General features: G+C 41.5%; 1 protein-coding gene across 8 annotated transcripts in view; it reads right to left on the bottom strand.

The window, feature by feature from the left end:
- Positions 1 to 21,701, bottom strand: part of meis2a (Meis homeobox 2a) — an 82,161-nt gene that overhangs the window by 14,142 nt on the left and 46,318 nt on the right. For all 8 annotated transcript variants that reach the window (XM_028437319.1, XM_028437318.1, XM_028437321.1 and 5 more), the window contains exon 9: positions 10,475 to 10,551. In XM_028437319.1, the coding sequence (XP_028293120.1) occupies positions 10,475 to 10,551 (77 nt within the window). The remainder of the gene's footprint in view (positions 1 to 10,474; positions 10,552 to 21,701) is intronic.

The following is a 21,701-nucleotide window of genomic DNA, read 5'->3' as shown; positions in this document are numbered from 1 at the left end:
ACAAAGAATTATATATTTGTGTTGCAAACTGACAAGCTTTAACGAGTAGCTAATTAAAATAAATCAATAGCACTGCGGCATTCTTGCTCTATCTCTCTGTTCTTGCTGTTACTTTATCAGCAGCTAAACGCTGAAATACTGCAGTGTGCAGTGCAAGAGTCAGGTTCGCCCACCACCTATGCAAGCCAATCATAAAGTACAGCATTTTTAACTTGTTAAAAAAGCAAAAAAAGCAATTGTAGAAGCAAACACCCACATATGGCTCACTATTTAGCCTTCCATCTAACAGCATCATGCTCTCTTCCTACTGTCCAGTGAGGGCATGTCACCTCTGGGCCTTGCAGTCATGACCGTGCAGGCCCAGCTGCTGACTGTCCATCAAACACCTCCAGAGCCGCACTGGGCCAGGAAGACCACGCTTGTTGCCCCTTTGATCCGGCAAGTAGCAGCTGCTCCTCGAGACAGCAGCACTTTGTTCCTCTGTCTACTCTCTACATTCCGTCCTAGGGCACCAAAACCCAGAATCCAATGCATGAGTGGAAGAAAAAGGAGAGAAAGTGCAAAATGTGAGGATCAAAAGGGGCCATATATTCTTCCCTATAAAATCTAAAATGCTCTACCAAAACTGTGGCACAGTTTCCCGACTTTTCCTCGTAGGTGCTTCTCTGTTTTATACAGTCCCAATCTGCCAAAGTGAATGAAATTGACTTTGCCAAATGCTACAGTACTTGCTGCATCTCGATTTATGCCTGTTTCCCTTAAGACTTCAGACAAATAATGTGCATAGCTGCACAAACAGTACCTTCTGCATGTCTGGGCGATGATGAACCAACAGCTGCTTTTTTCATATTTGAATTGTGCCTAAAAACACATTGTAAGTCAATATTAACCTCCGTCAACGGCTTCAGTACATAGCATTATGACAGAGGCCGGTTCCGTGGAACTTGGTGCTCAGTGGTAACAAACCAACCCTTTACCTGAATGGCAGGTAAAGAGTTGTTGCTTTAATGCTGACACAGAACAGTTACTCACTGGCAAACTGTCTGACTCAAACATACTGAAGCAACACAGAGGAGAGAGCCTGTTTCATGAACCCAGCCCTCACATTAGCCCTACTGAGGGAGTAGGCGGAGCTTACAAGATCACCTCAAGTTAGGCTCTGTGGGTCTTTTTTCCCTCTGTTCCTGCACTTGGCTTCTTTGTATGCCTTACAAGAGAGAGCAGGTATAATCTCACTTTACGCCTACTTCTTATTACTATCATACAAATGTGGGGCTGTTTCAGCCTCTGTGTTTCTCTCCTGCATTATGTTTCAATCTCTGCCCCCCCTCCCCACACTCCTCCTTCTTCTCTTGATCCATCATTTTTCAGCTTGCTTTCAAACCCCACATCTATCTCTCTGCGTGATAATCAAGTGAGGGATTCTATGACCATGTGACTCCTGCTCATTGTCACATAATATCAAGCAGGTTGGCTTTGCAGATTTCCAGTGGGAGCTGATAATGATATGATGGGGTGTAATATTTCAAAGAAAATTGAGTGGCAATTCCTCACATTATCACAGGAACACAAGAGTCTTCTTAACAGCAGCCAGCCAGAAATGGGTTAGGCCAACCGGTTTCTTATTCCTCATTTGAAAGGCCTCTTATCTCCCTTCTTTATATGACTGTAATGGGTTAATCTTAAATAGAAGGTCATGGGGGGGGGGGGGGCTCCTTTAATCAACTGTTACATGTTTGTGCATTACACATATATGTACAAATATTTGTAGGACAGAAAAGTAAATGTGTTAATAGAAGTTCATAATTGTTGGAGTGTTTCGTTTATTTACCCCTCCCACAAAAAAAGTATTTGAACCTGTCAAGATGTGAACATGTCAAAACCAAACAGATCCTCTCCTGTCTTTACCGCTATCATAATTAACTTTAGGCATTGAAAGCCCACTTCTGTTTAAGCAAATACAAGCCAACAATCCATTGGAAATACAGGGCGTCATCATGTGTAGATACACTTCTGCATATGGATTAATTCCCGATATAGAATGACATCATCTTCTCATAAGTGTGTGTATTTTTGATTAAGCGCTTATTTTTCCATGATGGGTCTGCAGGCAGTGAGCTTGAGTATAGCACATTTTAGTCACCGAGAGAGTTCATCAGTTAAATGTTGCCAGCTTGCCTCTCACTTCCCCCATTGAATAATTTATATGAGTTTCAATTGCATATAATTGCTTTGAAATACGTTAGCGTAAACACTCGAGCACACCAAGTGCAGGCACGGTCAGAGGCAGAGTTTAGGGCTAAAAAGCCCAGCAGAAGGCTGGAGTTATAAATAGCTGTTGTTTGTGGAAGGGACTGCTGGCATGAAACAGCACTGACACTGTGGAGCAGACCACAGGGACTCTGATGTGCTTGGTGGCCTCAAGCGAGCCCTCTGCCTCTCAGATCAGCTCCACCACCAACTGTGCACAGCTTTGACTGGCCTCCTTCATATGTGACAGCCTTAAACAAGTACAACAAAGCAGCAGTCAATGCAGCCTGCAGTGTACATTGTCATCTTTTATTTTAGAACTTTTAAATGTCAGGGCTGATTTTGTATTAAAGTGAGATAGTTATTGCTTCTTCTTTGCCATGAAATGCATTTGATGGATTATTTTAGAAACCCAGACTACTCCGCACAATATAACATGAAGATGTTAAAGGAGATATATCTTGGTGGGCTACAGGCTGACTCCATATTCCCCACACTGTCAAAAAGGCATTCCCGCCACTTCCCATCTCTCTTGTGCCCCGAGACTCCCAATTGAATCATCATCGTCAGTTAGAGGGTGGGTGGGGTGGGTTGGATAAATATTCATAAGGCTGGGAGCAGAGAAAACCTAGATTAGGGTAATGCACTCCTTATTGTTCCCAGCTTTTCCTCTGTATCTGTGCATCTTGTTATGCATGTTATCATGTTGGCTAATAGTCACTAATTCCTCTCCAGCTACTTTTGATGACTCGATCAAAGTGCCTTGTGTGTTTACTTTTAAAGCCAATGAACAGTGAAGTCTTCTCCTTAATTTTTTTTTTCCTCAACGCTCCCAAATTGCGAATTACCAGGTTTGATATGAGCTGGATTTGGGCAGCTATCCAATTAAGACTGAATTGTCTTGTAAAGAGGCCCCATGACTGCCTCCCTTCTGCGCTCCCCCTTCTTCTTTTTTTTTCTGCTCGGCACCAGTCCTCCTGATATATCGTCTATAACAGGCCTCAACTGGGCCAGAGCATGGTTCAAACTAACAAAAGACTGTATTGATTTATGGGGTCTTCCATGATGATCTTGTTGGCTGACACTTCAAATTCACAGAGGACACAGGGCCATGAATCATATCCTCAGAAGATATAGAAACACATGCAACAGGTAAGAATGATACACTGTACTACAGTGTTCCGTCATAGTTTTCGTTGACTGCATTTCTTTTAAGTGACAATACCGGAAACTATATCAAAATATACTAATATATGGGACAAAATTCAATCACAACTCGTGATTGTGTGGTCTTACACAACTCTCTGTTTTATATCCTAAAATATTGAGAGGAGAAACCAAAACCACATAAACAGACAAACGTGCTTATTTAAGCCCTGTTCCTTTATTACTAAACACAAGAAGAAAAAAAAAATAAAGAAATGTGCACGAGCAGGTAAAAAAGAAAGAGTTAGTGAGAGAATGAGCATGTCTGGACAGAGAGAAAATACTGTGCAGAGGTTCACGGAGTTTAAAGAGCTCAGCAAAAGAAGGAGCTCCTGTCCTCTCTGGCTCCACAAACACACAAACCCTCAAGGCCATTCTGCTACACCTGGTCACCTTTATCCCTCTTTTAGTCCTCCACACCCCACCCTCTTCATTCCAAACACAAACAAAAAACACACATTATATGTAGTCATCAGACTCGCATCACCACCAAGCTTTGCATATTCTCACCTGAAGCCCGTGGCTACGCTAACTTACTGATTCCCTCCGCAGATAGCACTAATCATCCAAATCTAGCCTGTCAGACTGACTGATCCTCTGGGGTGTTGGTTTGGTTCTCCGTTCCCTCGCTCTTCCCTCTCTGTCACTTCTCCTCTCTCAGTCATAAACCACAAACAAACCAAGAATCTGTGCCAACTGTTCGCTAGAGTAAAACATGAACTGAGTGACTGGCTGTAAAAACACAGCCAGCATTGAAACAGCTGAACCATGTGACTTTCCTACCCAAACAGATGACTGTTAATACAAGAGTTGGAATTGACATGATACTCTAAAACATTCAGAAACTCATTACATCATATCAGCATACAACAGAAAGGACACCCTTTTAATTGCCCTCTTCCTCTCTTGGCGCTTTTTGTTGGCGTCTTTGTTAGAGATAAATAACAGCCATACGTGCCAAGATTTCACCATGCCCACCCTAAAATCCTGTAGAGAAACCATTAATCCTGATGTGCTCCGAAGGCGAATAGAACACCATAAACAGAGACTTGAATGTATAGACTTTGAATTTTATCTTTTTGCAGTTTCCCATTATTTATGAGCCAGAGACGTCTATAACAAGAGGGAAGGATGAGTAAATGGAAGGATTGCAGGGAGAGCGAGATGGAGAGAGAGAGCAAGGGGTAAGGATGGCAGTAAGGATGTTAAGAAGAAGATGATGGTGGAAAGAGCAGAAGAATAAGAATGAGGTACAGGTTGGGAGAGTGAGATAGAGGACTGGTGGGGTCACAAATCTTGCTGCTATTCTAGTACGTGACATCTTTGCTCGTTTGCGGCTGCTCATTAACAAACAATACTGCTGTGAAATTGGTTTAATGACAAAGTAATAAAATTGCTATTCTGCTCACAGATGGCCTCAGGCACAGGGAGATTCTAGCAGCCTTACCGTGGCTGCCCGGGCGCATTAAGCAGCTTGTTCACGAAAACAGCATCCAACACCTACTTTTCTCAGTATCACCAAGCTTTTCTTTACTTCTTCTTCTTCATCTTCTTTTTTTTTTTTTTTTTTAAAGAAATAAATTAACCTACTTTTCTCCCCTGTATTCCCCATGAATTCTCACACTCCCACAGACTCACCCTCCGAGTCTCTCTCCTTTCTCTCTCCTGTGTATTATTCTCTCTTGATATCTTTCCAGTTCTCACCCCTAGTACAGAAATTACCATCTTAAAATAAGGAAGAAGAAAAAAAAAAAGGTAGCTCGCCCACGCAAACTGAGCTTGACTTCATTTTCAACGCGAGCCCTTGTTATTAAACGACCCACCAATAAAACCAAGCCGTTGAGGAATAAAAGGAGCCAAAAGGAGCAGAGAAGTACAAAGACCTCCCTCCTCCCATCTCGCTCCATCTTATTCTAATGCTTTCTCTGTAATGCCTCTTTCAGCTCTGTGCTGCTCTATCCTGCTTCGCCTGGCTTCATTCTTGCATGCCGTTTTTTGCTGAGAGAATTCCACAGCCTTGGAGAGTCTTCAGCTTGTAATGAGAAAACAAATAAAAAAAATAAATGGGATTCATTTTTGTACAAAATCGTCCAATTTCATTTGGGCACCACCTGTTTTTAATAACAGCAGAATCACACAGTGGTGGCATCGGGTTAATTTGTAGCCTGGGTGGGTGTTCATGCCATGCTATGACCCAATATGCCCCCTGTGCCTGATAAAGTGGGAGTAGGCCCTTTTAATCACACTGAACATTTCAACAGGGCTCATACGCTCTCATGCTGCACATACACTCTTACAGCACACACACACAGAGCAGGGAACATTATCATCAGCTGTTTAAGGTCCCCATGGCTTATCCTCTGAGTGAAGCACGCGTTTAGATTGCGGCGTGAACAGATATTTGGATCGGTAACAATTGCTAAGCCAAATAAAAAGAAAAACAACCAAACTGTAACCGGCAACAACAGGCAATCTGCTCTTTTCCTACTCTGCCAATTGGGAGAATATGTTTTACCAAATGGGTTTTATCCTCCAAAACAGATGAAATGGGATTATTATCACACCATCAAGAAAGCAGTCAGATCAAATGAACTTAGCGAATAGAGGGTGTTGGTAGGGGGGCTGGCACTTGGGATCTGACAACAGAGTCAATTCTGCTAATTAACTGCCAATTAGCGGTCTCTAAATGAGAGGGATCATGGTGCCTGTGTTGGCAGCCCCGGTCGTCTCTTCTTTTTTAATGCCACACTCATAAGCACTCACACTTGCACAAACCCCAGAGAGACACACATACGTATCAGCCCTTTTCCACACTACAGATGTATATTTAGAAAGACAGCGGCATGAGATGGCCACTGCTGGGAGTCCAAAAAAAAAAGGCATTACATTTCAATCTGGGTCAAAGTTAGATAGATAACCAGAAACTTCCGTCAAATCAACCACCGATGGGGAAGAAATACGGAGACGGAGAAGTAATGAATGGGCAGAGCACAGTTTGGAGAGGGGGAGCTGGCCCTTAAAAAACTTCTGGAAAAACACCAAGCTTGGCCAGTTTTATAACTTTTTTTTTATTACATTTGGAAAATATTAGTTATTATTTTGAATTCCATTAAACACTGTACAGGAATCATAAAAATATTTGTAAGAATAATAAAAAGCAGTTTTTCTAGCTAAGCTAAGCTAGCTAGTAAAACATCCAGAAAAGGCTTGGATCGGTACGTATTTCACTTTTATTCCTTTCCTACAAAGAAATGCAAGTATCTCAGCATGCAGATGTGATGCAGCTTCTGCCCACCAACTTTAATCTCCAAATGCCAAATAGCTATTGTTGACAGTCCAAATTCATTATTGCTTAATCACCGTATTGAAGGATGGCAATTGCTCCTAGATATTGTTTTAAAATAATATAAGTGTAATTGTGTTTTTTCATTTAAAAACAGAACAATAGAAAACAATCAGAGCATCATGCCCTGCTGCACAGAGATTGAGCCTATTTCATCTCCTCAGTGGGCACAGGCTGCTTGGCGCCGTCGTCTGGCGGATATCCTTCCCTTATCATGTGACCTGTGCTCTGACAGGGGGCAAAGGTTGGCTGCGATCCGCCCCATGTCTTAATAACTCACTCATTGTATTCCTTTCTGCCGCTAATTAGAGCCTCTCCCTTGTGTGTGTGTGTGTGTGTGTGTGTGTGTGTGTGTGTGTGTGTGTGTGTGTGTGTGTGTGTGTGTGTGTGTGTGTGCACGTGGTCCCCCTTGGGCTACAAAAAGGAGGCAGAGAAGTAAAAATAGAGTGTGCCTTAGTGCCCTCTTTATTGTTATTAGTGCTCCGGTGGCACAGTAATCAATCATCACAGATGCCAAGAAATGACATATTCACTATCTGACTAGTTGGGCCCATCTTGTCCCTCCTACTCTCTGCCATGGAAATGACCAACCGGCTGTCTTTTAGATGAGGGAATAATAGCGGGATGATTTCCTTCCTTTTTTTTTTTTTCTAGCTACTGCTCCTCTCAGTCATCTGTCATCGGCTTCATCTCCCAGGCCAATGCAATAAACTGGCAGTGCGCGGGGGGTTATATGCATGCATGAGTGTGTATGTAAGCATTGCTGCAGTGGTAAATAATGACAGAATAGTTGGTGTGTGTTTATGGCAGTGAGCGAGGGCGCATCGTGCTGGGTCTGATGCTGAGACGCGAAAAGGATTCGGTCAAGCTCCATTTAGCCCAGACTGATAGCAGGACACCAGGAGCTGCTGAGACAGGCAAATATACCACTAGATACTGTAAACTATAAATGCCTCTTCGGTGGGTGAGCCCCACACTTTGCCGTTTCACCTACTTTGATTTCCTAGACCTCTGTATGTGACAACGCCCTCACCTTTTCTTCCAACTTAATATCCGACCACTCCCTGTATGTGTTTGTATACCCTTGTCTTAAATTTAGGTCAAGCAAACACAGCACCGAATCTACCTAAGTATCAATTCATGGCATCTTGACACATCATCTATCCATGGAAATATTTCCTGTTTAGATATACATCCACTCTGACAACAAAGGATGTAAGTAACAGAATAATATCATCCTCCACCTCAGCTCTAGACCAAAGTGAGGAGATTGTGGACTTTGCATCCTTTTGTTTGCTCGCTAATAACATCAAACAGCTAATAGGGAGTGGGCTCCATTCAGGTGAGGCTGATAGCTAATGATAGAGACAAGATAAACAACCCGGCAGTGGAAAGTCTGTCTCCTTGCTATAGCGTTTTGTGCCTACAGGTAAGTTGCAGGTAATCATCGAGGAAGGGGTCACTTGTAGGGTGCAGCTCTGAGAGACTCCATGGGGCAGGAGGGTAGAGAGCAACATTCACTGTCTATTGACTATCGCACAGAGCACCGTTGTGCCCTCGCCGAGCTACGATTGTGCCGAAGGACAAAGCCCTGATTCAGCACATCCTTACCCCAAGGGAGAGCGCTGGAAACCGAAGACGGCGAGCCATCCCCACTCCTCCACCCCTCCACACACACTCATCCTATGCTTCTGTCGCCCCCTGTTTTCATCTCTCGCCCTGTATTTGGCCGGTAAGATGGCAGCGGCCATGCATCAAAGAGAACTACAGAACAATGCAAGGGGCCAGCCAGGAATTTGGAGAGGTTTTTATTTGAACAGGAATTTCATTCTACACTGCTCCATCATACCTTTTGTAGGCTAGGAATCAAAGAGAAAAAACCAGTACAGAGACAAGTGGAAAGATGAAAATATCAGCCTCCCTTATCTCCTCTCTCTCTCTATGTAACGGAGCAATGTGGCAGCATCTTTTATTGATAAAATGTGGGTTACAGCACACGTTGCCAGGCGGAATCCAAACCTCTTCAGTGACTTGTTTGTGAATGCTGCTGCCTTGTGTTGTTTTGTTAATGTGGCTGGGGCGATACATGACCATGACCATCAACGTTCAAACATAGGCACATCTGTCTGTGTGGAAACTACAATGACAATGTCACACAGTCAATGTTTTTTTTCTTTTCTTTCTGGTCAAATGGATCGGGAGTATCTCTATGCTGGGGTTTGTATTTCTTGGCCAGTGAGAAGACGCCACCCTTCTCTATATCTATCTCTGTCAATGTCCTTTTGGCTCTCTCTCTACCCGGAGTATTTCTGCATTAATCACCATGACACAGGCAAGGCAACTCAATTTTCTGCTCCTGTAGGTAAGGTGCACAGCGTCTCGAAACGGTGGCACGAGGCATGAAACAGGCAAGCGGGGGCTAATCTTTGGTTACTGGTGTAATTGAAATGCTATCCACACTGTAGGGTGCATTACTGTCTGATAACAGCGGTTCCTGTGGCCAATTTAAGTAGCTTGACTTCCCCCGGCTAGAAGGGAATAAAGCAAAGGGTGAGAGACGGATAGAGAGAAAATGTGAGAAAGACAGAATGAGACCGAGTATGTCAGGCTGGAAGAGGGGGAAGGACAAGGGATGGGGGGCTGATAGATAAGACCAACAAACCACGCTAATTCTCCAGGCATGTTTCTCATTGTGACCCAGGAAAAATGAGAAAAAAATGAATCAGAGAACCAAAAAATCAATTGACCCTCGGGTGGCTTGTCAGGCTGTGAGCCTGATAAACCTAAGAGCTTCGTTAATGTCGGCCTGCCTGTACCCAACAGATAGAGCACTTTGTAAATGAACCTGCTTTGATAAATATATTAAGGAAAGCTGTGAATAAAAGGCACAGACTTGTCATTTGTAAATAGAACCCCCGCTACATGGAATTAGAATGATAAAATGGGGTTCCATATAATTAAGTTTGTGTAAGACCTGAAATCCGTGCAAATACCTTCCCGGAATTTTGAAAAGAAGCTGTCAGTTCAATTAATCTGAACATCACCACGAGAATGTACTGAACAAAATTAAGCTGCAGATAAAACCTGGGCTAGTATTTTGATAAGTAATTCCTGTATCATTTCCTTGCTTCTGTGATCATTTTATTTAATCCACCACCCCCAGTTATGTGCTAAGCCATCTACAAAGGCCCTGCTGGCCAGGCCACCAAAACCTTAATCCACCATATAGCATGTGTGGCGCAGGGAGGGGGTGGAAGGCAGTTTTTGCCATTTGTGGGGGCACCAGTGGCGATGCTCGGTATGATTTTTTAGGATGGAGGGTGGGGTTGGTGTGGAGGCTGTAAGGGTAGCTTATGATCTCTGCCAGTCTCACTTAAATACATCCCAGTAAATGTATGTGCATCAAACCACAAAGACGACTGACTTAGCCGCAGTTTAGCGATAACACCGGAACATCCTGGTAGCTTACATATAATAATGTTAAAAAGGTTGTCTGTTTGTGTGTATGCAACACTGTGTCTACAGATGATGGGGAGGGATGTGCATAAACGGTTTTCACACTTTAGGAGTATTAGCCGTCTTGGATGGCGGGTAAAGGGAGGCGAAGGCTTTTGAAAATAAAAGGCAAAGCAATGCTGGTGGTGGAGATATGGGGAAGCAGGAATCTTGACTCACCAGTTGTTTACTTGTAAGATGGTGAGGCCTGTGTCTTGGGCTAGCTGCTTCTTCTGCTCTTCAGAAGGATATGGGTGCTGTAGAAGGACAAAAAGAAAGAAAGAAAGAAAAAACACATGCGTGAACACACTTGTTAACAGATATTCGTGCATAAATAAGGAGTCATTAAAACAAGCTTTGAATAGCAAACATGCTTCAAGTCAAGTTCTCGTGTTGGCTCTATTGTGTAACCTAAGACTGCACCTTCTCCTGACCTCCACCCAACCCCGTCCCTCCCACAGTATAGACATTCACAAGGCATACACGTGTCCACCCACACACCAACACACACCCACACGTACACAATTCAGCGCTAAACCTGTCAGAGCTGGCCAAACAAGTTTGTCAAAACAGTCAACTATGATAACCCCTCTTCCCTCTACCGTGCTCACCTACACAGAAACTGCGCACATACATAGACGCTAATGATCTTACACGCCACGTATAGAGATGAAAAAGATACTCGAAAGCACACGTGACAACACGAGGCGAGTTACCAGAAGGCCAGCAATAGTGTGTTGTCTAAGGATCAATTCGTAAAACAACGAAAACAGGATTGAGTGGGTGCAGATTTGCTTTCAATACATTTTATCTTTCCTAGAATGTCTGACATGTACAGTATCCTGGTGGAGATTCTTTCTCAGAGAGCAGCTCAACACAGACTGAAATGCTAAAACAAGGGAATGCTGTGAAATCTCCTCTACAGCCCTGGCCAAGATTTTTTTACCTGAAAATGTAATTCTGCAACAAGGGCTGCAATGATACTATTTGTGTCAGGTCCAATCTGGAGAACATTGGATGATATAAATGGCAGACCTTGGGCTGCCTTGCTCCCTCTGGGCCTGCTATGAAGCATGACAAAACAACAGTGATCACTGGTGACAGATGTCTTTAAGGGCCAGATTAGGAGTCGAGGCAAACGAAACAAATGAGACACTGTGCGTTTCGTTCAGCCTCTTCAAACCAATGCTTGCACACGGACACACTCCTACATGCACATACAGGTGTGTGCAAATTAAAGCACACAAATATACATAGATGTGACCTTTTTTTAAGCTGGTTTTAAACTCACACCATCCTCTAAGTTAAATACTCAGTAACTTTTGATAGAATTAGACAGAATCGCAATTGAGAAGGTGGTCTTCAACCAAATGAGTCAATTCTTAACATTCAACAAAATATTTGATAAATTTCAGTCAGATTTTCGTTCTCATCACAGCACTGAAACTGCTCTTATCAAAGTGATCAGTGACATAAGGTTGAACACTGATTCAGGAAAAGTATCTGTTCTCATTCTATTGGATCTAAGTGCTGCATTTGACACTGTAGATCATACAATTTTGTTGCACAGATTGCAAACATGGGTTGGACTAAATGGAAAAGTAATGCAATGGTTTAAGTCATACTTGGAGGAGCGAAGTTATTTTGTAAGCATTGGAAACTTTGAATCTGACAGATTACCAATGTCCTGTGGGGTTCCTCAGGGCTCTGTTCTTGGACACCTTCTATGCTTCCTTTAGGACAAATTTTACAGAACCGTAAGGTTGATTATCAGAGCTATGCAGATGACACACAACTATATCTATCACTGAACCCAGATGACTATGGTCCCATTGAGGTGTTGTGTGACTGCTTAGAATAAGTAAACTGTTGGATGAGTGAAAACTTCCTTCAACTAAACCATAACAAGATGGAGGTGATTGTGTTTGGTAACAAGGAAAAGAGGACAGCTATCAGGAAGTATCTTGAATCTCGATCTTTAAAAGCTAAAAACCAAGTAAAAACCTTGGTGTTCTGATTGACTCAGATCTTACATTCAGCAGTCAGATCAAATGTATCGCACAAACAGCCTTCTACCACCTAAAGAACATCTCCAAAGTCAAAGGTTTAATGACTCAGAAAGATCAGGAGAAACTGGTCCATGCGTTTATCTCCAGCAGACTGGACTATTGTAATGGTCTTCTGACAGGAATCCCCCAAAATAGCATCAAACAGCTACAGCTGGTTCAGAACGCTGCAGCTCGGGTCTTAACCAGAACAAAGAGGTCAGAACACATTACTCCAGTTTTAAAGTCTTTACACTGGCTCCCAGTCAGCCTCAGAATACACTTTAAAGTTCTGCTGCTGGTGTATAAATCTGTGAATGGGTTTGGTCCAGAATACATCAGTGACATGTTAGTCAGGTATGAACCCAGCAGGTCTCTCAGATCTATGGACACAGGTCAGATAGTGGAGCCCAGAGTTCACAGTAAACATGGTGATGCTGCTTTTAGTTGTTATGCTGCAAAGAAGTGGAACAAACTGCCAGCAGAGCTGAAGTCAGCATCCAATGTGAACATTTTTAAATCAAAGTTAAAGGTACTTTTTTTCTCTACTGCATATGATTGAGAGAGAGATTTTTGGTCATGTTGTTGATGTAATGTGTTTGTTGATGATTTTAATTGATTTTACTGGTGATTTTAAATGTCCTTACTGATTTTAAGCTGTTGAATGTTTTATCATGTAAAGCACATTGAGTTGCCTTGTGTATGAAATGCGCTATACAAATAAATTTGCTTGCCTTGCCTTGAAAGTGCCAATGTATCAATGTTAATTTTGTTGATTAGAAATTCTTGTTGATCACATTTTCTGAATTATACAATAACGTTTCTATGACTAATTTAAAAACTACATGAAAATATAATGAAAACAATATCAAAATATATAGATTTTTTGTCAGCTAATGAAAACAAAAACATTACTTTGTCACATGGGACGAAATCCAATCAGAACTCATGCGATCATGTGGTCGCATTGATCAAATCAAATTAGTGTGTATTTACAAACTTTTATATAATCCCATATCTGGTCAATAAATGGTAAGTTTCTGAAAAAAACAAAATAAAAAATTTGCTATCAACATTAAGACTTTAATGTTTTTTTTCTTCTTTATTTTTTTATTTCTAATATAATTTAGTTTGTGTTCCAAATGATAGCTGTTAGTTAAGAAGCATTTTCTCATTGGGCCCAAGTAAGTAATATCGATGAAAATTCATATCAGTAGGAAGGAAGATTACTATATTAAGGCCCTGCCTGTTCAGTTCTATACTGTTTTAATTAAAGAATAAATGAAAATGGCTTAAGGAATGTGCTCAATTGATGACAAACAAGGCTAAAATCTGACAAAAGCGTGCCAACTGCAGAGGAATTAATCTAATTTGTACTAGTGTGTGTACTTCTTTCTAATATATTGAAAATCATTCACAAAGGAAAGATGATAATGCCTTCAAAGGATCACATTATTTGATTGCCAGGTGCTGACGTTTCCTTGGCCGGCAGACGCACAGCTATTGGTTTTATGTCTGCATGTCTGTTTATAGTTTTGCAGGTAAATGTGTGCATGTGCCAAAATGTGTGCAAGTATAATATAAACCCAAGTGCACATACTTCTGCGTTTGTGTAATTAGAGATTGACTTTACTTCTCCTCACAAGAATAGGAATAAGAACAGGAATCAGTTTTCATCCCATTTAATGTTTTCATAAACGTGGAGGCTTTGCTAAAGATGATGTGGTATGGAAGCATGGAGATAGGAGAAGCCTAGATGGGAAACGGTAGTGGGTCATTTACATTGTATTAAGGCTTCCTCAGCCTCTCAGGCCCAGATCTGGTCATCAATCGCCTTCTGTCAGGCAGAGCGCGCTCTAGCCCCGTGATAAATACGCTGGCCAGCAGCACGACTCGTCCAAGAGCCACCACGTAATGAATGGTTTGAACAAACAAGAAAGATGTCTCATCAAGAAGAGTGGGGATGTTAAAGCCCCTCTCGCACACAAAAACCCCTGAGTAAGGAGATTTACCTCAACCACATCAGACACGACACTAAAAAAAAATCCTATTTTGCTCAGCTCGTACCTCCACTATACCCTCACTCATCGCCCTAGCCCTGCCTTCCTTCTGTTGGACCATTACTCGCGCAAACTCAACATTTGCATGCATTTGCAAGCTTGCACACCGAATAAATTCATTAACATACACATAAACACACTATGCACCCCAACATATCCTCTCACATATTTTTCCCTTTTGTCCTCAGATCTCTCTTTAGCATTCCTTCCTCCTTGACATAAACACATATTTTTATAGCTCATACTGCAGGCCACCCAGGCTTCACACATCGGCCGCTTTCCCTAAAGCCTGATACTATGAAATCTTAGCAACGGAGAGTAGTGTGTGTTGCATAGTGTCGCACACGCACGCAAAAACATGCATGTAGACAAACATGAGAAGCAACCAGGCATGGTGGGCCAAGTGGTTACAAGGCAGCAGCAGGCGTGAAATTGAAGAATGGCTATTTGGACCTTTAAGTAACCTCTTAGTGGTAATTTCATCTGTAAAATCACATAAAATGTTGTCAAACTTTTCTAAACCAAGGCAAACACCTAAGAAGTAAAAAAAAATAATGAGATGAATTGGCAGAAAAAGGGATGAATAACACTGGGTCTAAATTGATAGTAATGCTTTTACTCCAGGGGATGTCCTCCTTGCCCCTCTAGAGACACTATGACATGCTTATTTAATGGCTGAAACACAAACACAGTCTAAGATCAAAGATGGTATTGATAATCTCCCTACTAGCTTTGGATCCAGTCAATAAGTTCAGTTACACTGAGGCCAATACCCTTAAAAGAGGATTGACTGCAAAATGTAAAGCAGTCTATAAATAATTAGAAGCTGGAATGAGAAGGTTCAATTTGTTTTCCAGCCCATGCCGGTCTGAGATCGAAACATCTTTGTTAATTATGCAGAAAACCGTAAAATGGCAAAAAAAGGCTCCACCATCCCCTGATTCACACAATTTCCTGTTCCTACAATCTGACCTAAAAAGGCCGAGGCACATAGCAGAGGGATCACACTGCCATTTTATCAAAGATCAGTCTGTGTGTGCCATGGTTGTGCAGGTGTGACCGATTGTTGGTTAAAATACAGGGTTTGATGGATTCTGTCCTCTCTGATAGAGCTGGTTGTAATGGTTCCTATTGTTGCCTGCATATTACAAACTGGGGAAGCTCTATCATCATCTGCTACATATGGTTCTTAAACCCCTCCCGAGCCCAGCTTGGCATCACACACACACGAAAAAAAACCCGAAAAACATTCACTTTTGGACCATTCTTACTTCTTTCTCCACCTTCACTCCCATCTACTCAGTTAACGCCCAGTTGCTATACATCACTTCTCTGTTTTCCCGACACCTTTTTGCAGCAGTCATCAAAATCTTAGCACCCAATCATTATCCCGGCTGTTCTTTCCAAGGCACCCTCCACCATATTCACTTATTCCCTCCACCCTCTGAAGCTATAAGACCCTCTGCCTACGCTGCTGGTGGATCCCATTGATGGATGACATCATCAGTGTGTGACATGAGTTATGGAGCCGGGTCACGAGGTTGCTGTGGCTGGCAAACCCATTCCATGCTAATGACTCCCAGGAAATCACTGGCAGTTGGTTGTTTATCCCAAAGCACCTTGGCAACACAAGGGAATAACTCAAGATGATTGGTGTGTTTCAGGAATACTTCTTCTGTTTCTACGACAGGGAAATTCTACTTTTCTTTTCTTTTTTTTTGTATGTAAATTGACAGTGTGTTTATTCATTTTTAAGTATAAAACTTAAAAGGAAGTGTCAGTTCTTTGTCATTTAGAATTCTGCAAGTCCCTCACAGTGATGTTTTCATGTCTTAGCAGCATTGATGGGCCTCATGGCGTCTCATTTGTGCGTAATTTACAGAAAAATCATATCCCGTCATTTCCCTTTCATATACGTCTCCCACACATTGATTGGAATCATATTTGTTTTTAATCAATGTGACTGGAGGATGATGATAATAATATCCACTGTCAGGAATAAAATGCAATCAAATATAGGAATGACATTTTAATATGGATTCTGCATGCTGCTCGGGTGAGATTGGCACATTTTAAATATCAAGTTGCTGTTGTTAATATCGCTACAATTGGCTTCTTTGACAAATGACAATGAAATTGAATGCATATCGGCATTACGAGGAGATCAAACAGATATGACAAATAAATCTCTTTGGAAATGTTCAATCCATCGTCAGTGTTTACCATCCACAAAGCCTTTCCAATACATTCTATATTTACCGAAGTTTTTGACAGATTTTGTCATTTAAATATGAATACACGTGATTGCTTCCATGGAGACATTATAAACATAAAAGTGTCAATACTTTTAAAAAAAAGATAAAAACTGCAAATATTATAGTTTAATTTAATAATATTTTGTACAATTTAAGCCAAATAAGATTACATCGCTGCACTAGTAATAATTAAGCTTTGTTCATCCATGAGGGCACTTTCAGTTACAGCCGTACAGGAAGGGGAGCTGAGGGAGATTATTTCTGATATTTATAAAACACAAAAAATTAAATACACAAGTTTTCTGTTAATATTTTATGTGTCCAATGCAAACCATATCGTAATACAGCTTTTTCCATGTTTCTAAATATATATTTTAATTTACAACAAGGCATTTTTTTAATGTATAAGACTTAACTATTTAAGCCTCATGTACCTTCCAAATAAATTTAAAAAATGTGAATAGAAAACCCCAAAAATATTTATTTTTTATTTTCTTTCTTTCTTTCTTTTTTAAAATTAAGTCGATACGAATGCTGAACATAACTTGAATGCTGGACTTAAACTCAATGTAACTGACATAAATGTTTAATTTTGTTAATACACCAAAAGCACTTTCCCACTCTGGATGTAAAATATATATTTTTTTTTTCTTTGTTTTTGCATAAAGGTCAGGGTAGCTCTGGGTTATCTGGGTGTACATTTGACTTCTGTGGGAAATGCACCGCTTCCCAACAACAGTCTGAAAACAGGCAAGAATGCCACATGACTCAATGACCCAACCTAGTTGCTCTCCCCTCTCTGCGCACACACACGCGCACATGCACACTAACAGAAAGAAATGCACACATACGACTGACTTATAAACAGAACTCACATGATGCCAAACAACAAACCACAAGCACCACATGCCAACCTCTGATAACAGCTAATGAAAGTGCATTCATATCTACACCTCATACGATCTGCATTCAGAACATACCACTACACTTCTGTCTCTATCACTCCAAACTCCAAAGCGTCCATGCTAAGTATGAGGGCCCTCAGTGGACTGGCCTCTGACAGTAAAACAGTGATGATTGTGAATATAAGACGGAATGCTGAAGCCTGCAGCCTCTATTAAAGAGCAAAAGGGCTCCTAGTCTTTCTGTCTGACTATGGCTGTTTGGTTGGTTGGCAGTGCATCAGTACTACTATTGCTGTTGCTGCCACGGCCCCCCGCAACAATCGCTTGCTGTGCTCCCGAAGCCAGCTCCTGGCCTACAGCCAGCAGCCTGTTTGCTCTACACCATTAATTTATGTTCACTGGAGACAGTGCAAGGTTGTAGAGAAGCTCTACAGCATAACTGCTCTGCCTGCCTGCCAAGCTACAGCAACAGTGGGTGAGGAGAAGTCAGATGGAGGGAGAGGGTGAGGAAGGAGCCCTGAAGGATGTGCAATGCATAGGCATTTGATTGTACCAAGCTCCATGAGGCTAAATAGCAATCACTCCCACACAATCCCAATGCACCTCCAGACTTAGTGATCGACAAACAAAAGAGCAAAACAAGTTTTAGGGAAACTGTAATGCTATAATGCAGTGTTTCTCAAATGGGGGTACGCGATGGTCCTACAGTGGATACTTGAGAGATAGGGAGGGGAAAATTAACAAAAAAAGTTATTAAAAATATGGGGTTTTAAATGTTTATTTTTTTTTAGTTAATACTAAATATTAGCAGAATCTTACAAAATGACAACAAAAACACACAAAATAAAAGAAAAATATACTGAATAATAAAAACTAGCAACAAACAGAACAAAAACAAAGACACAGTAAATGAGAGAAAAATACACAGGATCACTACAAAATACCCCAAAATACTGACCGAATTACACCAAATGCACACACACTCTGAAAGAGAATAATTTAAATAATACCAACAACACTCAACAATGGCAACATAAACACACAAAATAAGAGAAAAAATTACTGAATAATAAAAATGACAAACAACAACAAAATACACAAAATGATAGAAATTATCGTCGTTAGAATGTTCCAATGTTCTAGTAGGACGAAGGGGGTACTTGGATTCGGAAATAAGAGAAAGGGGGTACTTTAGCCAAAAAACTTTGAGAGCCACTGCTATAATGGATAATGAAATGATTACATATAACTTTTATTTCATTAATACATCTGAAAAGTGCAGTAAAGCTACTTCACACAAACAATTACATCAACGTGTTTCCCGTGCTGTTAATATGGTCTCATTTGTGGCCTGCAGGAAGTGAGATGTGTCTAATTAATACTCAGCTCGAGTTCACTGCTTCTGTTTTCCAACACATGGCTGCCCCCTCTGCTTTCAGAAGGAGGAACACGATCCCACCATCCTTACAGCAGGGGCCTGGTCTCCTCTCTTTCCTCCTCCCGCCATGCTGGGTCGGCCCCAGCAGCCATCTCTGCCTCTCTAACTGCACGCTAACCCCACTGCCCTGTGCTCGTATCCTCTTCACTCCACCTCTCTCCTTTTCCTCTCCTCTCATCTCATCTTGTCCCCCTTTTTCAAAGTTTCCGCTCAAGCTTTAAGCCAGGTCCTAGAGGGCAGGAATTTGGCCTGGTTTTTCAGACCAGTCTGTTGGCTTTGTTGTGGTAACTGCCTGCTCAGGGGCACCCAGCTCTGTTCAGCTCTCCTCTCTCACTTTTCTGATGTCAACATACAGCAACACTCACTGCTTATTTTCAGGTGAGCTGTAAATCTTTTTGTTGCAATGAGTACAGCAAAGCCCATGTACCATCAGTTTTGTATCTTATAAAGCATTTCCATTATTGCACATATTTAAGTCTTGGCCAGAGTTTTACATTCGTGCCTCACTAAAACCCCTCACATGTCCCTTTATTTGCTGTGAAATAGCTTGTTGGAAGGGAGAAGTAATTGCTATCTTGCCTTTGCAAGGTCTTTTTAAGACCTATAAGCTGATCATTAAAGGCCTGGTGGGCCAGTCAAAGCTGAGGACCCCCTCCACCACCACCACCACCACCACCACCATTACCACCACCACCCAATGACTGCATGAGGCAACCTAATACCCCCAACACTTGTTACTGTTACCTGTAGAGAACTTACCAAGTCTGACAAAACATTAGCATTTTTTTAAAAGCCTATGCCGCTTTGCTTTAATACAAAAAAAAAAATTGGGGACCAACTAAGACTATGGACCTTACGTCTTTTAACATCGACATGATATTTTGTAAGACGTAAGATGATTTCCTATTGTATTAAATATGCCATGACCAAATAAATACTGTAACATTTTAGTAAATCATAAAGGGTGTAGTTAAGGCACACAAAAACCACAATAGCTGCAATGACCAAACAGTAAAGTCCTTCAGTCTGTTGATAAAGTCTGTTGGAAAAAGTACTTAGTATTAACATACAGGGTCTCTAAGTTTATCCTCTTTCTTCATTGTGTTCTTTAGACTTTGTTTAACTTTCTAAGTCAAAGTAAAGTAGGGCTGATCTTCAATTTGAAATAGAAACAGATTCATTCGTAGGGAGATGGACAGATTTAGCGGGACAAAGACGAAGGGGGTTGCTCTTCAAATAAAGCTTCTGAGAGTTTCCACTTGATGGTTTTCCCTTTCATTGTGCACTAACCTAATGAAAATAAGTATTCAAATACACAACTGGCACCTCTTTTAGCTTTCCGTTCCTCTCTCTCCTTAAGGCTCCCCATTTTTGAGAGAAAAGCAAGCATGTCCTAATAGTAAGCCTCGGGATACAACAACAAGAGCACAACCACTTACAGAGGACAAACAAGAAACCCCCTAGGCTAACTCTGGAATGTCAAGCCAATTTGGAAGATATTATAGGACATTTGTAATGTCAATTTTTTGTGTTTTCAGGTCAAAAATCAAAGGCAAACATGGAGAGTAACATTGGTCTATTACATTGAATGCAGGATCACCCTCCCTCCTTGGCCAAAAAACAGCTGCAGGGGACACTTCCTGTTTGCTAATGATGCTAAATGTGTTCAAGTCGACCATGGCAAATGTCCATCCCCCTCATCCCCCCCATCCCAATGAATAGACAGCTGGGTTAAAGAGAAACATTTTTCTTTTTCCTCCTGTTTTCTTTTCTCTTTGCCAGTCAAGAGCTCTTGGGTCTATGGCAGACAGACACTTCAGTCAGGCAGGGAGAAGTCACTGATAGTAACTATAGGTGCGTTCATGTGATATCACAGGGACAAAGCCAACTGGTGATCAGTCAACACCTCATCTCTGCCCGTTGGGCCTCTTCTCTTTTACCGAATCTGGTTTTTGCTTTTCAGAAATGCAGGTCTGACTTCTTCTTTGAAGTCAGAAGACCTGTTCTTCTTTGACTTCTTGAGTGAATAAAGTAGATATCTCCTGTCACTGCTCCACACCCAGGGGCGACAGGCTACACAGGACAGTGTAGACAGAAAAATGCCCTCAGGATCTTTTACTTTCATATTATAGCTAGGGAATTCAAATGTCTTCAATAGTGCAAGAAGAAAAAGAAGAAGACATTTGGAGGATTTTACGTATAGCTCTGAGACATGGCTACTAGCAGACAACCTTTCAGTGCATTTTCCCATTCTCTCTCCTTGCAGTACTTTTAGGCTTAATTTTGCCCGCAGGCCGAGACGACCTTTGACCTGACAAGTCCTGCCTAGCTACAGCCGTCTTGTTTGTTAGGTACTTTATCCACTGACAAAGCAGGCAGGAAGTTGGCAGCTACCCAGTAGCCCCATGGGAGGATGACCATCAGCTAGCTCAGCTTACTGCTTATTACAGAATGGTGGTTGCATTTATGTTCGCGTGTGTGTCAGTCATTTAATGGGCCCCTATGTGAATGTCTATATGTTCATATTAACGGCCTTTGTCTAAATGCATACATGTTAGCATAGGTACGATAGCTTTAGTGCAAGCATGGTTACATTTTTAACTCGGGATACATGAGAGCACAAATGTGACGAGTTGGAATCTGACTGACCTCTTTTTGCATTGGCAGCGTTTTACAACGCTACCTAATGACATGCAAAGAATAA

The sequence above is a fragment of the Gouania willdenowi genome, chromosome 22 (genome assembly GCF_900634775.1).
Source record: "Gouania willdenowi chromosome 22, fGouWil2.1, whole genome shotgun sequence".
NCBI classification, from domain to species: Eukaryota; Metazoa; Chordata; class Actinopteri; order Blenniiformes; family Gobiesocidae; genus Gouania; species Gouania willdenowi.
The sequence above is the reverse complement of the archived record's forward strand: the minus strand, read 5'-3'. Positions and strand labels throughout refer to the sequence as shown.